Source organism: Lissotriton helveticus, chromosome 3_2 (genome assembly GCF_964261635.1).
Source record: "Lissotriton helveticus chromosome 3_2, aLisHel1.1, whole genome shotgun sequence".
NCBI lineage: Eukaryota > Metazoa > Chordata > Amphibia > Caudata > Salamandridae > Lissotriton > Lissotriton helveticus.
This window is the reverse complement of record NC_136062.1, coordinates 277,558,726-277,577,203: the sequence shown is the minus strand read 5'-3', so window position 1 is coordinate 277,577,203 and position 18,478 is coordinate 277,558,726. Positions and strand designations below refer to the sequence as shown.

General features: G+C 46.1%; 1 protein-coding gene across 5 annotated transcripts in view; it reads left to right on the top strand.

Moving 5' to 3' along the window:
- The window catches only part of ACSBG1 (acyl-CoA synthetase bubblegum family member 1), a 722,575-nt gene that overhangs the window by 251,581 nt on the left and 452,516 nt on the right, over positions 1-18,478 (top strand). The window contains exon 1 of one of the 5 annotated variants that reach the window (XM_078685208.1): positions 16,511-16,654. The exons of the other annotated variants lie outside the window; for them this stretch is intronic. Coding sequence (XP_078541334.1) covers positions 16,584-16,654 — 71 coding nt within the window. The 5' untranslated portion in view covers positions 16,511-16,583. Of the gene's footprint in view, positions 1-16,510; positions 16,655-18,478 lie in introns of those variants that run through there. 5 annotated transcript variants of the gene reach the window in all.

Below are 18,478 nucleotides of genomic sequence, written 5' to 3'. Positions count from 1 at the left end.
AATTCTGCAGGAAACTGAAGACCTGGCTACCATAGGCAGAGACAGGCACACACATCTACATCTACTCAGTGACAGGATACCCTCACAGGTGATAGTGCACTTTACAACAAATACACATAACAGCAATATTCACAATCACCCTGAGTCTCAACAACTCACAGTCAAAACTGCATAACCCTGCTTATTATGTAACTGCCTTCAGGAATGCTGGATAGCTATCAATGATCCAAAGGGGACCATGGAAGATCAGGAACGCAGTAATTTAAATCATCCAAGCCCCAGCAGGAAACAATCCTCTTCTACCAGAATTGGTTCGCACTTTTTCTATTGGATATTTCCAGTACCGTAAACTCTATCATATGGTTTGAAGGTTGCCGCTGAGCTTGGTCCACAAATCAAAATTAATTCAATAATATGTGTAGACTCCAAAAAAAGGACAGAGAATATTTAAGTTTTCAGTTTCGAATCACAAAGGTTAATAAAATGTAATTTGTTTACAGAAGGCAAAAATTATGTTAGCATCAATTAATAATCAAAATGCATATGCTTCAGTTTCTATGCAATTAAATTAAATCAAAATCATATAGCAAAGGTAAGTTTTTGTTTAGTTAGTTAAAATCTAAACTAATTACAAAATAAAGGAACATATAAAACGATCAATATTATCTTCCAATTTTTAAAACATAACATCAGTTTGTTGCTGATCAATATATTAAACACTGTTGTTCAAAATATTACCCAGAATTCCAGTCTATTTACATTGATGGAATCCCAACCATTTCAGCTGTTCACGGTTCAGTATAAGGACCTGGTCTGTGGTAAAAATGTAAGTCTCTGGCATGACTTATGAGGAGACATTATTACCACCTTCTAAGTAGATATTTTTGAATCAGTTTTCAGGGCCTGTTCAAAGGAGCCAAGGAATTTGATGAATTTGCAATTCAATTGAGGATCCGAGGGGTCCAGCAAAATCATATATTATTTAGAGGATGAACCAAGACTGGGCTGCCTCAAATGAAGGACAAAGGAAAGTCAACTCTCTCATTAAGAGAGTACTCCAAGGGCCAGATGTACGCCCATAGCATTTCGCGACTCGCAAATTGTGTCAAATTGTGAGTCGCCATTTGCGAGTCACAAAATGCTATGTACAACAGTGTCTGAGACACAGTTTGCAATTCCCAAAGAGGTTGCAAATAGCATGCCACATGAATATTAAGTAGGCTGTCTCAATTTGCGACCCCATTGGGAATGGCTAGCACTCTCAGGGATGGTGACCTGCTGGGGTCAGCAGACCACAATGTCTGGGACTGCTTTGCCAATAAAGCAGTTTTTTTTAATGCAGCCCGTTTTCCTTAAAGGAAAGCGGGATGCATTTAAAAAATAAAAATGAAACTTTTCAGTTTCATTTTTTAGGGGCAGGAAGTGGCCCCTGAGACCACTGCCAGCCCTTAAAAATTGTTTGCACATGCATTCTCAAAGGGGAAGGGGTCCCCTGAAGACCCCTTCCCGGTAGGGGGCTGTAGTGACCTCTTAAATGACAGTCGGAGCCGTCACGTACGTTAACAAATTGTGTTTATTAGTTAAGTACAAACACCTGCGACCTCAGCCACAGCCTGCCGATATGCAGTCGCCTCAGCAAGTCCCTGGCGCTCGCCTTGGAACGCTGGTCGCGGTGACATTCTAAGTGATGTCACCGCGAGCAGCTCCATCACACGCAGAGCCGCCGGGGGAGGACAGAAGAGGGAGATACCACACATCCCCCTCCCCTGCAAAAATTGAAAACATTAAATATAACAATGTGCAGAAAGAAAACATGGGGTGACCAGACGAACTAGTATGGGGAGTATGGCAAACAGGAAACCCTGACCTGGTGAGGGTGAAAGCTTACAGTAGGCAGAATGGCAATAGTTACATCATTACATATTGGTCAAAGTGCCTGGGGGGTCTGGTCACTCTCCTGTTGGGCCTGTGGCCTGGGTGAGGGACACCAGACAGCCTCATGGTGGTGGAACTACTGTCCAGTCTTGGATCACCTTCCCCCCCCCTTGCACCTTCAGGGACTTCTACTGGAGGGTGGTATTTTACAACTCTCCCTAGGTTCCATATTTTCCCTTCATGAGTTTTGACTGCATTCTTGAAAAGTTTTGTGATTTTGGTAGGACTGCTGTACCCTGACCAGCTTGCCCTCCCTGTGGGAGCTTTGATTTTGATGTTGTCTCCTACTTTGAATTCGACCTCCCGTGTGGCTTTGCGCTGGTCGTATCCTTCTTTCCTCGCCTTCATGGCTTGTTCATGCTTCCTCAGGCTATCCTTTTCTTTGGTTCGGTCCGACCACCCCTTGTGCCATTCCATCCACCCTGGGGTAAGCTTAGTGTTGGGTATCCTGGCGCGGAGCAATTCGAACGGGGTGACGCCCGTCGTCTGATGCGGCGTGAACCTGTATGCTTCCAAACGCCTCCACACCTCCTCTTTCCAGCTTATGCCGCTGGCTTTGGCCAGCTGGATGCTCTCCTTGAGGGTTTTGTTAAAACGTTCGACCATGCCATTGGTTTCGGGGTGGTATAACGCGCATCGCTTGTGTCTGATGCCTCTTTCTTCTAGGAAGTCTTCCATCTCTTTCGAGCATAGTTGTACTCCGTTGTCAGTGAGGATGTTGCTGGGGAGCCCCTCTCGGATAAACACCTCCTGTAGAAATCCGATGACTGTCTTGGTCGTGACTTCATTGACGACCTTTATCTCCGGCCACCGAGAATATAAATCCACGAGCACCAAGATGTAAGGCGTCCGCAGTTCACCAGACATTGGGCCCACGATGTCTAATGCCAACTCATCCCACGGCCCTGACGGGGGCGGCCTACACACCATGGGTGGCGTCTGTTGCTTCAGGACCTTGTCGCTATTGCTGCATGGAATGCACTCCCTGATTCTCCTTTCGGTGACCAGGTCCATGTTCGGCCACCAATAACTCTCCCTGAGTCTCTGCTTGGTTTTGGTGATACCCAGATGCCCTTCGTGGGCTATCTCGACCAGGTTGTCTCTGACAGTTGCTGGTGGTACAAGCCTCGTTCCCCTGAACAGGCATCCGTCAACTATGGTCAACTCGTCCTTAATAGCCTGGTAAGGCCGCAGGTCTTCATCTCGTTTGTCACCGTGCTTCCATCCACTTCTTACTCTTCTGCAAATTTCCTCCAATATCTTGTCCTCATCCAGCGCCTTTCTCCATGTTTCTTCTCCCAACGCCTTCTGGATGATGCAGACATTCTCTACCATGAGGCCCTCTTCTTCTTCATCCATCTTTTCTTGCATTTCCCTCGCTTCTTCTTCACAGACAAGTCTGGATAGACAGTCAGCTGCAAGGTTTTGCGTTCCTGGGACGTACTCGACGTTGAACGTGTATTCCTGGAGGCTGACCACCCAACGCCTTATCCTGCTGGAGATGGCATCCAGACCTTTCTTGCTGAACACTTCTACCAACGGCTTGTGGTCAGTTCGGAGGGTGAACTGAGTTCCCCACAGGAAGTCTCTGAATTTTCCTACTGCCCATGATACCTCCAACGCCTCCTTTTCGATAACTGAGTAGTTGTTCTCAGATTTTTGGAGCGACCTTGAGGCAAAGGCTATGGTTTCTTCTCCTTCCTCGCCTTTTTGGGTGAGGACAGCTCCCAGCCCTTTTGCGCTTGCATCTGTGGTGACTATCGTTGTCCGGTTGGGCACGTATGACTTCAAACTGGGGGCTTCAGCGAGTGCTCTCCTCACGTCCTCGAACTCCCTCTGGCACTCCTGGCTCCATATGAATTCATTTTCTTTTTTCAACAGTAGCCTGATGGCGTAAGTCCTGCCCGCCAGGTTCCTTATGAATTTTCCATAGAACTCCAACATCCCCATGAATGATTTGATCTCGTCCTTACTCTTGGGGGGAGACAGATTCACGATGGTGTTTTGCAGTTCGGCCTTGGGACGTATGCCTTCCGTCGTCACCTTGTGACCCAGGAAATCCAACTCTGCACAGCTAAACACACATTTGTTCTTCTTCACGGTAAGGCCTTGGGACAAGAACCTCTTCAACACACTTCTCAGTCTCTCATCATGCTCTACATGGTTTTTTGCGAAAACAAGTACGTCATCCTGGTAACACATTACGCCTGGGATGCCTTTTAGGATGTTGCCCATGATTCTTTGAAACACGGCGGCTGCCGAGACTAGCCCAAAAGGCATCCTTTTGAACTTGTAAGCGCCCATGGGTGTCACGAAAGCCGTGAGTTCCTGAGACTCCTCGTGCAGTTTTATTTGGAAATAGGCCGAGGTGAGATCGAGAGTGGAAAACACCTTGGCACCCTCTAGCATGCTCATCATTTGGGTGATGTTCGGTAAGGGGTATCGGTCAACTACGACCTCCTTATTTAGTGCCCTTAAATCAATGCAGAGCCGGACTGACCCATCCTTCTTCTTCGCAGCCACGATGGGTGCCAACCATTCAGTCGCTTCCACTGGCTCGATTACTCCAGCCTTGCACAGTTTCTCCAATTCGGATTTGACTTCCTCCTGAATGGCTATGGGGAGTTTTCTAACTTTAGCCACGACGGGCTTGGCGTTCTCCTTCAATCTTATTTTGTGACAGTAGTTCTTTAAGCATCCAAGCCCTTCCCTAAACACCTCTTCGAACTCTGTTGTGATGTCAGCCTTGCTTTCTCGTATCTCCTGTATTAAAATCTGGGGATTGCTGTTTGGATTGAGATACACTCCCAACTCCTTCTGAGCTTGCCACCCCAAAATGTTGTCACCAACGGTAGACACATACACTTTAGACACAGTAGTCCTATTCCTGTACTCAATTTTACTCAGAAAATATCCTTTCATGGAGATGGGACGCCCAGCATACCCCCCTGGCCTTAAGTCTAGACTCTTCAAGGTTATCCTTCCTTTTGACACACGTGAGAACTCCTTAGCATTGATAATCGTTATTCTAGAACAGGAGTCAAACAATGCTTCAAGTTCAACCTCCCCTACTTTTATGGCGTCCTTTGGGCTACTGACTTGACCTTCACAACCTCGTCGCACACCACATTCGTTCTGTCCCTACTCTGTCTACTGACCCCCTGCCCACTCTTACAGTATTGCTTAAAATGGCCTTTCTTACCACATTTGTTACATGTGAATCTGAGGGCGGGACACTCCTTGTCGTTGGCTAGGTGCCCTTGCTTGCCACACCTGTAGCAGGTACCTTTGAATGACCCTCCCGGCCTGCCTTCCTTCTGTTCTCTGCTCACTACCTTCTGACCTTTTACTACAGACACAGCCTCGCATTCGGTCACAACCTCACTGACATTGGTCTTGTCATCGTTCTTCTTCTCCCCTGCATCTTGCTTGATCTCCTTGACGCACTGCAACATGTGCTCTACTTGCTTGGCTATGATGAGGACCTCTCTCAAGGGCGGGTCATCTTTAAGCCATAGCTCTTCACGCACACGCTCCATCCTGCAAGTCAGGACAAACTGGTCCCTAATTCTCTCCTCACTCGCTCCACCAAATTTGCAAGTGGCGGCTAATTTCCTCAACTCAGACACAAAGTCTTCTATAGACTCTCCTTCCTTCTGTGCTCTCTTCCCAAAGTGGTACCTCTCCATGATAGTGCTAGTCTTAGGGAGGTAGTGCAAATCTAACTTCTTTAGACTAACTTCAAACTCATTCAGACCCCTTGCCTCCTGTGCCCCTAAATCTGGGAGGTGGTCTAGGACTTCTTCTCCTTCTGCGCCTAAGTAATAGGCCAGCAACGCAACTTTCCTTTCTAATCCTAGGTTGGGCCCACACACAGTAGCGTAATTCAAGAACACTTTTTTCCATTTTTTCCACAGGATGGTGGGATCACCTGGATTGGTTAAGAAAAACGGTGGAGGGGTCACACTTTGCATGCTTACTACACAATAGACTGGATGAGGGCTTCAACCCTTGAAAAATGCACCAAATCACAGTTACACTAGGTATATGTGAATATGCGCTGTAGTCTGTGCTAAGGTAAGTGTGCCTGGAAGAAAAGGTTACAGGTGGAGACACTTATACTTAAGGAGACAAGATATAATAAGCTAGTAAGAATATAGGTGACAGACTTCTGCACGGCTCCCACTCCCTCTAACAAGGATACCGAGCATGTGACTTGCTCCAGAATAGGTTACTGAGATGCAGGTGAACCTTTTGTTCCATGAATATATGAAAAGACCAGCAGTGGGGAAATGAAAGTATGAAACCCAAAATGAAAAATTTTCCCCGTTTACACAGTCCATGCACCCTGGGGCTGGATGTCCCAAAATGAAATATTTTCCCTGTTTACACAGTCCATGCACCCTGGGGCTGGATGTACTCAGTGCTCGGCTTGCCCATTGAAAAAGTCAAAACTTTGCTCGATGTGCTCATCCAACTGTTTATCATTGACTGACAGCACAGCTTTTCCAGAGAGTTTCAAATGGTGGCATTACACATCTTCATATGCGTCTACTCCCACGGTGTTAAAATCGCCAACAGTTCATTACCAATGCAAACACAATTCTCCATCAAACAACAGGCAGTGCACCGCTTTCATGTGCACATCTCCTCTGTCGCGCTCAGATTGCGCACGCTTACCGTGGTGACAACGAGGAACTGCCACGCACATGCGCGCCTAGCACTGTGGGCTTTCCAACCAGCAAAGCCTTCATAAGACAGCAGGGGTAAGAGGTGGGGAACGCTTCTTAAAAACAAATGCCAGTCAAAGTATGTAGATTACACGCCGATGACAATCCATGGGACTAACCAGCCATGTTGTGCGCTGGATCCCTACGCGCGGTGCAGTGCGTGCCCCCTGAAGTGAAGTTCACACTCCTCCTGCTTTCACTTCGAGAAATGTCATCAAGGCGCTAGACTGATCTCCCTCCGTGCTATTCCAGGCAGCAACCAGTTCCGTCAGCGTTGCTGCCTATCCCCGACAGCCCTGCTCTTCTGCACCGGCTGGGGGAACAGCGCGCCTCGCTCTCGCCTTCACACTCGACCAGGAGGCGCTAAAGTTACACGCTAGCAGGCTCCGTCATGAACTGAACGTTTACCACACACTAGAGGCTGAAGGTTGAGTAGCCCGCCACACAGAACAAAGGCGAGAAGTCTTGGGAAGCGCGCAGGGAAACAGGCAGGCGTACCTCACTTCACAGGAGATTGTCAGGTGGAGAGTCTACACCGACCTGCAGTTGCCTTCACACGTATGCCGCCGTGGCACTTTCTCTCCCTCTGCACCTCCTTCGAGTGTTAGACAAACACCATTCTTCCCTGGGCTGCGCCTTTCTCCGGTCAGTTCTCCTCGTTGTAACCCGATGCCCTTTTCCTTCATCCGGCTGGTTTTCCTCGAGTCAGCTGTATACTTTTCTTCTCTCCGGCGTGTTGAGGTCGCAGGAGGTTACCCTCGTCGCCAGTGTAGTGACCTCTTAAATGACAGTCGGAGCCGTCACGTACGTTAACAAATTGTGTTTATTAGTTAAGTACAAACACCTGCGACCTCAGCCACAGCCTGCCGATATGCAGTCGCCTCAGCAAGTCCCTGGCGCTCGCCTTGGAACGCTGGTCGCGGTGACATTCTAAGTGATGTCACCGCGAGCAGCTCCATCACACGCAGAGCCGCCGGGGGAGGACAGAAGAGGGAGATACCACAGGGGCCTTGCCACCCTTCTCAGAAGGGAGGTAAACTGCGATGGGTTTTGCAACCGCAATTGTGGTCGCAAAACATTCATAAAAGGTTTTGGAGTCGCTATTAGGAATGGAAACCCTTGCAATGCACCTTCCTAATAGCGCATTGCTAACCCCATTTTGCGAGTCACTAATTGATTGACAACTTGCAAACTAGGGTTGGTACATTGCCCACATGTTTTTTTGCTGTCGCAAACGGGCCTAAAACCCCTTTGCGATGCAAAAAACGGTCGTACACCTGGCCCCAAATCTCCTACAATGCTCTACTCTAAGCTACATCGAACAACCCTGCCCAGTAATTTAAATTGCACTAACTTAAATCACGCAATTTTTACATGTTACACACTTACGTGCAGGTCTCATGAGACTATCCAATCAGGTTAATACAGGATAATACAATGATATGCTCATTAGATTCTCAGGACTCCTCACAAAACAGGCTTTCTCTCGGCGTCTTTCAATATCTGCAACAAGATGTTATGTTATGTTCTGTAATAGAAGGACTTTTAGAGCGCACAGCTACTCTGCAGAGTGTCCCTGCGCTGAGACAAGATGATACAGAGGCCAGAAGGGGGGGGGGACAACAGTCCCAGAGTGCGAGGTCCTTATCCTGCTTGTTGGAACAACCATGTTTTCAATTGTTTCCTTAAGGCCAGTATGTTTGTGGACTGCCTAAGCGGGAAAGGGAGCCTGTTCCAGAATCTAGCCACCAGCACCTGGAAAGAACACCCGCCGCAGCGGGCTTTAAGACACCTAGGGGTGACCATAAGGTGTTGGTGTGCTGACCTAAGAGATCTACCAGGTACATAGTATGAGATTCTTCTACGGATGTAGCGCGCCCCTATGCCATGCAGAGCTTTGAAAGCTAGGACCAGAGCTTTGAAGACTATTCTGCATTGGACAGGCAGCCAGTGCAGATTCTTCAAATGATGGGAAATTCGGTCTCTTGTGCCGAGGCTCAGTACTGTCCTAGCTGCCGCTTTCCGCACGACCTGCAGTCTATTTAGCAATAATTCCGGAAGGCCCAGATAGAGGACGTTGGCATAATCCAATCTGGAGGTGAGGAGGGCCTGTACTGCCATCTTTCTGTGCGGGATAGGTAATAAGAATAGAAACCTATGGAGCATTTTCAAGAGACCAAAACACGTGCCCACTACCGACTGTACTTGGGGTGTCATGGATAGGGCCTCGTCAATTTTTACTCGCAGATTTTTTACAATCTTGTCTGCTGACTGAGACACAATGATCAGCCTGTACTCTGCAGGTGCATTTGTGAAGGCACTGCTCATTAAAATATTTAATGATTGTCAAAATGAAAAGAAATCATTTCTTCACAAAAGGAGGAAAGCTAAACCACATTACTTTTGCCAATTAGAACTCCAGCTTCACCTAGAAATAACATGTTTATGTGTAACCATGGAAGATAGCAAACCCTGGTACCCATTTTAAAATGCAGGCCTACATTAGCTTTAGTCATTCTAAACGTAAATGAACATAATCTTCTCTACATATTGCATTAGCACGTCTATGCATTAATGTAATATTCATGCAGATTATTTAATATATCAAAAATCACCAGCTCAAAAATCATATCAGCTGCACTGGCTACTAAGTATGATTTGGCCGTTGTAATTACACCACCAACTCCCTCACAGTGATTATGCTATTCCGTTGTTTAGGCATGGGAGAGGGGGTAGGCTTGGTTTGTAATTCAGGAGCATTCATTTAAACTCACTGAATGTGCATCAGCTGGTATTAGGACCAGTTCATACCCCACTCAGCTCTCTGCACAAAGTTTGTATTCGTAGCACAGTAATCATCAGGCTGTCAGGGCCGTAGCACAAAACTCCAGAACCTTGAGCACATCTATAACAAACCCAAGCGGAATTTCGGATATATACATACAACAGCTGATCAAGCGGCACATGTGCAGCTGAAATGGGCATTGTCCACAACTGGGATAGGGCAGTGGTTCAAGGCCAGCATCTGCAATTGCGTTTTTCACATACAATTATTATTTTGTGTAATTACTTTTCATGAATGCTTACCCGTTGGCACTGGGTCATTCAGCTGTTGTTCAGTTCAAAATTTGCGAACATTCGTGACAAGAATTTTCAATTCTATTAAGGACACGGAGGCGAGGATTATGCTTCTCATTTTCTTTATTGAAAATTTTCAGCAGTCAATCAGAAAGTAAAAACAAAATAACACACTACAATACCCCTAAACCCTAGTGGGTATCACATGACCAACCACAGAGAAGACCCCTATAAAAGGAGCATAAGAAAATAGTACATCCTCTTTCTTTGTGTGAAATAACAGTTAAGTCCAAACAAAAATGAACACAGTCTGATAACTGGAACCACAGGAAAGAAGAATCCTTTCTTCAAAAGGAAATCCACCGGCCAACGGGTAGCAACGAACACTTGAAGGCAGCTTCAACAAAACAGCATCTTGCTTGAGGTCACGAAGACTCTCTGTAAAGGTGAACATCAGCAAACTTCACTTGAGATCAGAACCTGAAATTGGAAGACAAAGCCGTAATACCACACTTCCAAAAGGAGACATATTATAAGGGAAGGGCAAAAAGCTGCATAAATATACATCGCAGTATATCAACAATGCAAAATAGACATGATAGTACTGAAATATGGGTGGGATAATCCTCGCCTCCGTGTCCTTAATAGAATTGAAATTTCTTGTCACGAATGTTCGCAAATTTTGAATTCTATGTCAGGACCGGAGGCTCCGATTATGCTTTTTTGAAGCTGTGCCACCACAATAGATGCAACATTCACAATAGGTTTATAATAGAAAGTGTTAAATGTAGATTCAGAGGACCAATCAGCTGTATTCATAATGTCCAATAGATTGACCACCACAGAAAAATCCTTAGAGGCCATAGCACCACGAGCAGAATCGGCACCAAATCTGGAAACATCAATACCAGCTTCGCCCATGAGCCATCGCACCCATCTTGCTAGAGTAGCTGGGGTCACTGGGTGAAAAGGTTTCTGCAGAGCAATCAGCAATTGACCTGTCATATCTGTACGAAAACCTGCCGTACTCACCTCGTAATCCCAGATACATTGCACCACGCACAATTTAGTATTGTCAGGGAATGCGAGATAAGTGACAGAAGTGGTGTTACACTTAGTGCGTCTGGCGACCAAAAAAGTAACACCTTCTGGAGAGAATCTGCGGCCCACCAGATCAAAAGCACGAATATCAGACACGCATTTACAGGATACCAGACAAAGCAACATAGCTAGTTTGGCAGAAAGTTGTTTACGAGATAGACATAGATTACTACGCCATGAGTCCAAGAAACACAAGACAGTGGAAACATCCCAAAGCTCTGAGTATTTAGCACGAGGGGGAATTACCAATCGGATACCCCTGAGTAATTTACCTAATAACGGATGTTCACCAAATGGTTTACCGTCAATGGGTATGTGACCCGCCGAGATAGCTGACCGGAAATTATTGACAGTGCGATAAGCAAGCCCAGAAGCGGCTGAAGATACAAGGAAGTTCACTACCAAGGAGACATCTGCAGCAGAGGGATCCACCTCCTGTTGAGAACACCATTGTTTCCATGCGGTAGCATAACGTTTCTGTGTGTTGGGCGACCAAGCCTCGCTGATAAATCTGGAAGCGTCTTGTGAAAGGCCTGGGACTTGCCAACGGACCCCGAAATTCGCCAGGCGACTAGCATGAGTTGACACGATGTCATCAATGGATGCGTAGATTTGAGAGGGTCCAGCAACAGATTCCACCTCTGGGGAAGAAGGACCGGAATCGCACATAACATTTCCAGAAGGACAGGGAACCACGCTTGAGCCCTCCAGAGAGGAGTGATCAGAATCAATTCTGATTGATAACACTCGGCTTGGGCCAGGACTCTCGGAATCATCACAAAAGGAGGGAATGCATAACAAAGCGCTGGAGGCCACATCTGCAGAAAAGCATCTGTGGCTAGAGGTTCCGGATCCGGACGCCAGCTGAAGAACACTGGAATCTGTTTGTTGAGTCTGGAGGCAAACAGATCAATCTGGCAAGGACCCTACATCTTGGTCAACAATCTGAACACTCGAGGGTGAAGCCTCCAATCGCTGAAGTCCCGGAGATGTCGGGAATTCCAATCGGCAACCTGGTTGCTGCACCCTGGAAGATATTCCGCTACTACAAACAGTTTGTTCTGAAGGAAAAAATGCCAAAAGTCTTTGGCGATCTCCGCCAGCAACCGGGACCGGGTCCCGCCCAACTTGTTCACATAGCGAACCGCTGACACGTTGTCCATGCAGAGAAGGATGCAACAATTCGTCTGACGGGGCGACAGGCAAAGAATCTCAAAAGCGCCCACTAGAACTCCAGGCTATTGATGTGAAGATCCAATTCCTCCGGAGACCAATGGCTGCCTGTGGATACCTGACCGCCCCGGGCTCCCCAACCCCACCTACTGGCATCGGACTCGATCACCACCTCCGGAGTGGTGTCGAATAGGGCTCGACCATTCCATGACTCCATATGTTCTCCCACCTCGCCTCCTCCGAGAGAGGAATCTGGTCGGAATACCTGCCGTTGAAGTGCTCAGTAATGAAGGGGACCCGGGAAGATCGCTTAGATAGATGAAGCTAACAACCCGACGACCCGGGCTACAGACCTCAAGGACACAGTCTGCTTGCTCAAAATCAACCTCAACTCTCTCTTGATCGATCTGATCTTCTCAGTGGGCAAGAGAAGTTGACAAGTGATGGAGTTGACTAGAAACCCCAGGAACTCGATAGACTGAGACAGAATCAAAAGTGATTTCTGAGGATTGAGCAAGAAACCCAGAGTCTGCAACAGATCTATAGTTCAGGCAAGATGTTGCATGAGAAGACGAGGACACTGGCCCATGATTAGGATATCGTCCAGATAAATTATGAGGCGAACACCTCAGGCTCGAAGAAGTTCGACCACTGGCCTCAGAAACTTCGTTAAGCACCAAGGTGCTGACGAGAGGCCGAAGGGAAGGACTTTGTACTCGTACCAAATCCCCTACCATTGGAATTGAAGAAAACGCCGTTGTGGTCTCTAAATGGGCACTAACAAATAGGCATCTTTCAGATCTATGCGGACCATCCAGTCCCCTTCCTGAAGAAGATCGTGAAGAAGATGGATCCCCTCCATCTTGAAGGGACGGTATACACCCATCCATTGAACTCCTTGAGATTTAAAACAAGCCTGGATCCACCCCCCTTCTTTTGAACTAGGAAGACATTGCTGACAAAGCCTTGAGGGTGGAGAGACGTCTGCACTATGGCCCCTTTCTGAAGTAGAGACTCGATCTCGCTGGAAATGAACATCTGACCTTGTAGGGAAAAAAGCATGGGACAATGAGGATGGGTCTAAGAGGGAGAATGAAGGATCTCTATCTTGTAACCCTGCACCGAATCCAGGATCCATGCATCTTGCGAGATCTTTTGCCAACTGTGGAGAAAAAACTGGATTCGGCCCCCCAATTGAACTTCTGAAAAGGGAATCAGGCTCACCTGTGGTTGCGGCATCACATTGTCCACCTTGGTTACCTCCATATCGACCCTTTTTGTTGTTGTTTTGAGATCCACGGTTGGGGTAGAGGAGCCGGAGGAGTTGGATTCCTGATATCTCCCACGCTGGGAATTATAACCCATTTGGGTGCCTTGTTGGTAGCCATGGCGAACGACCGCCCCCTATGTCGTCCGGCCCTCCCAAAAACCAGACGAAAAGCCAGTTTCAAGGAACCCTGCACCTTGTCAAGGCCACTGAACGTGGCGACAAGCTTGGTCAACTCTTTCAGTAAAGGTTGTCCTAAAGGAGGCCCTGCGACAAGGGGCCGGATTCAGAGGTTGACAATTCCGCCAACTTGGGGTCAAGCTTCAAAAGAATAGAGCGACGTCGCTCACAGGACATAGCACAATTGCCATTGCCCAAAAGACAGACGGCTCGCTGAGCCCATCCTATCAGATCATCCGGATTGATGATCTGACCAGTGGATTTCACCTTGAAACCCAAATCCAAAACATTTGTCAAAGGACCGGTCAAGTCTAGCAACCTATCTTGACAGGATCTCCATGCACGATCGATTCCTTTTTTAGGATCTTTCGTGTACTTTTTTAGGTATGTTAACATGGAAGGATCCACTTCAGGAGTGTCCGCCACCTTGTCCGCAAGATCCGGGCGTGGACACTCAGAGCGCAAACACGCTCTGACATCTTTATCAAGGCCTGGCGCAGTCTGGATTGAACATATACAGCAACCTCCGTAGAGGAAAGCGAAGAGGAAGAGTTAGGATGGACAATTTCGGCGGGGTCAAAATTCAGCAAATATGGGTGAGACGGGCATCCACAAAATGCTCTTTGCGTTGTTTCTTCGCGGGGGTGGGACTTATGGCTCAGACGCAGTATCAGCGGAAGAAGAGGAGTTGTCTCCTAAAGGTGAACTTGAAGGTGCTGTCTTGATAGAAGACCCATAGGAATGTTCGGATGATAAGGTCTTAGCCAGCTTGTCAAAATCTGAAGAATGGGGATTTTTTAAACCCTTACCGCCAGAAGCAGAACAGAGCTAGAGCCCTGAAGCCATCCCTGTTGAAGGGCATAGTTACATAAATGTCTCTTTAATGGTTCAATGGCCTTCACCATGGCCTGATTAACGGAGTGCTGCACCCCTACATCTGGAGCCTCAACAAGCTCATGCTCCAAGGACCCAGGGACTTCTTCAAAATAGTCTTCCTCATAGTAATATTCCGACATGTTGACACGTAGAAATGTCAAATATACCCACAACAGGAAGATGGAGTCAAAATGCACTGTCAATCAAAAAGAACTATACACAACTGCAAGACTGACAGTGTAAATAAAGGGGAGTGGTAAACCCCAGGCAAGCTAATACACACAAGAATCAAAAGTGTGCAACCAAAATTTGAGTGTGGAGGGAGGGCTTACCTATACAACCCACTCTAGGCAAAGCCTATGCATTAGTATACTGACCAAGTCGCTAAACTGCTGAAATGAACATCTTTGGGGGCAATATAGTTGTGTGGGCTTACAGCAAAGTAAATGTTCTGCTCCCGCGCTCTCTCAACACGAAAAACTGAGTTTTCATGAAAAATGGCCACCGCGCATGCGCGGAACTACCCGATTGTAAACAGAGAAAGAGGACTGTGCGTCGAGCGACACGTGTCCTAACCCCCGTGCCTCCCACTCCACAATAACCAGCGCGCGTGCCGCGCGCCCGGGCAACGGAGGCAGAAAGCGCTCCCAAGAATCAAAAGAAATACCGATAGGAAGTTTGGAAACCGCGAACCGCGCTCAGAAGCAGCAACACTGAAACACTCCAGCAACGCGCTAGCAGCGCAATTAAGAGAGGCACAAAAGAACACAAACCTCCCCCCCCCAAAAAGACACATAATATAGCAAAAGAGAGCTGACAGAGGCGCAACAATGAGGCAAAGACACCAGCCTGCACACAGGTAAACCTGCAAAATCACCGTAATTAAGCATATATACAAACATTAAAAGGGACAGAGAAGTAATGCACTTAACTGGCTACGGAGCAGCAAAGAAAGAGGATGTACTATTCTCTTATGCTCTTTTTATAGAGGTCTTCTCTATGGTTGGTCCTGTGATACCCTCTAGGGTTTATGGGTATTGTAGTGTGTTATTTTGTTTTTACTTTCTGATTGGCTGCTGAGAATTTTCAGTAAAGAAAATGAGAAGCATAATCGGAGCCTCCGGTCTTGACATAGAATTTAAGTGCCACTCACATTTTGGATCGACCCATAGAATATACATAGAATGAATCAATGGATCATACCCTCTATCCATGGCTTTTTTGGCAGAACCATTCGCATTATCAGTAGTACTATTCACATTATCAGTCCATCCGTAGAACAGACATTTCGAGTTTGGAGTGTCAGCAGTCATGAATGGCGGCATTTTGCAACTTTATGTCCAAGTGTGTACTGACATTGGGAAGCATCACTAAATAAAGGAGTCCTTTTCAGCAACTACCATAGCACACCTCACAACAGCACACCAATGAGCTGAAGGTTGTTGTGTGCAGCACAGGTAGTAGTGAGATAGCAATGCCACTTTCACAGATTGAGCATCACTTCTGGAGCTTTTCATTAGACCCACAGACAGCACCACAATTTTTATTTAGTGTAAGGTAATGGTGCCCAATCCAAGATGGCCGCTTTAGTATTGCAAATTGATGGGCGTGGCAGTGGCATTGTTGGTAGACTGATGAGATTCCAGTGTTTGAAAAACAGCAAAATACACTGTGATACTTTTGTTAACGCTATTGTTAGGTCAGCAGTAGCTGTGGTCTACTTGACACTTCGACCTGTCAGTTGCACACCTGCCTTCATTGCTTCCCCAGACATTTTGTGCATTCGATTTCATCAATTCCATATTATGCGAGTTGAAAAGTCTTAGGGCGTTTTTGCTTGCTTCGCATATCTAGTTTTTTTCTTTACAGAAATAATATTTGAAATTGACTCACTTTTTGTGAGCGAATTGACTTAGGGTGACTGCCTGTCTTACATTAAGCTGAATTTTACTTTGTCTTTCTTTTATTCTCATGACTTCATGTTGACAGACAACTTTGAAAGTGTACATAGATTATTACAAAGTTGCTTTAGGTTACAGCTGCAGCGTCGGTAACGGAGGGAAAGTGTGCAAGCTGGAACAAGCAGTGCGCTTCTCTCTGGAGGAGTGTCTGTAGCAGTTTATAGGGCTCCAACACCAGCTCTAGGCACAGGAAGTCCACGCCCACAAGCACGCATACATACTAAACTTCATTCACACATTACTTACCTCGGCAAAGTCAGCCCGACCTCTCGCGCCACCAAAATGAAGATCCTGAAAGCTGCTTCCCTGGTGCGGATACTGGGCTTCACACACACCAGGCAGACCCCGTTCAGGTAGTGTGCTTCTGGAATTTTCCAAATTAATCGTTATGCAACAGTGCTCATGCTGACTCTGGCAAAGCCACCCCAAAAGAGAGAATTATTCACTACACTGAGTGATTTATAGATAATATATTCAATTCATTACGTAAGAGCATACGGTGCAGTTTGTGCTGTTGAGGCTGCATTGCAACATTTGAACGCTTTCTATATCACTATGGAAAACCGAAAAGAGTAGATTTCACAGCGCTGTTAAGGTAGCGTGATACTGTTTGACTAAACGAGAGCACACTATTCTTAGCAGTGCATACCTATGCTTCTTTAAGAAACTACCAAGACACCCTTAATATCCCATATCGTCTTATGCCAGGAGCAGCGTCCTAAGTATAGCACCTTGCTTTCACAATTAAAACGGCACTTTTATGACATGCCGATGAGCATGAGTATTTGACAATGGCAAACAAGAAATATATGTGACAACTTGTGTGCATCTAATATTTTCAACATTGTATGTTTTTCTTAAAAAGGTAATCTCCGGAGTTCTAAAAATACCCCCTTGGAAATTAGCTGTTTCCAAAGAATGCTGGCAGATTCTTTACAGGTTGCAAAGGAAAGTAACACTCATCTAGAGGTTATATGAGGCATATTTCATGGTTATTGTGTGTGTGTATATAAATATATATACAAAAAAGTTCAATGTTGTCTATTCAAAGAGTGTGCTCAATGACACAGCAAATTCCATAAAATGATCCAAATCCCTGTCGAGATTTCAATCAGCAATCTTTATTCCAAATTTACACAGCAGCCGATGCGCAAGGCTGCAAAAATTACATACAAAAATATAAAATGTACCTAATCATCTTAAATACATTAAAACAAAAAACATGTCACATTAAAATATTCACATCTCCAATGACTCTAAGAACATCCGTGTAAAAAACCATCACCAAAGGTGCCAACACAAGACAAGAAAAAATAAAGTATTTCTTTGGTAAACCCATCAGGGTTTTATCCAAAATACAGCGAAAAAGTGATAGAGATGAGTACAAACTGGATATTTACAAAGTGCAGATATTTATTTTATTTCTGAGACATACATTGTTGTAGAATGTATAATTTATGGGTGACTCACCTACAGATGGTTCAAATTGCAGTACAATTTTCAGTGTTGTTCTGATTGTGTACACCATTGTGCTTACTTCAGGAATATTTGTAGGGTACTTTAACAATCTACGGAGAGTACTCCATAGTGCCGGGGCATGCCTTATCATTGGCTAAGGTTTTGATGTGAAGCCATTGATTTAAAATTCTATGTCAGGACAGGAGGCTCCGATTATGCTTTCTCATTTCTTTAATGAAATGCTCAGCAGCCAATAAAAATAACCAAAAAACTACATTTCCCATGAACACTAGGGAATGACCATAGAGACTACAGTATAAAAGGTCCTAACATTAGTCCTTCTCCCTCTTTCTTTGCTGCTCCGCAGCCAGTTAAGTGCTTTATCTATATTTGCTTACTTATTGCTGTGTGCTTGCTGTGCCATTGGTATTTATTGCTTGGGTTTCAGCTTTGGTGTCTTGTAGCGCGCTGTGTTCACGCTTCATTGGAGCGCTCCCGGCTCCGACTGTTTGTTGTGCAGTTTTCGGCTTCTTTCGCTCGTTCGTCGTATTTCGTCTCGGAGCGTGTGTGCACCTCCGTTTCTGTGTCCGGGCGCCTGCTTGTTGCCTGCGGACCTTGTGGAGCGGGAGTAGGGGTTACCGGCTCGCACGCAGAGCGCGAGTGCTCTCGAGTCGGGTATTGTGTAGGGCGGCAGTGTCGCGCATGCGCGCTGCTTCATT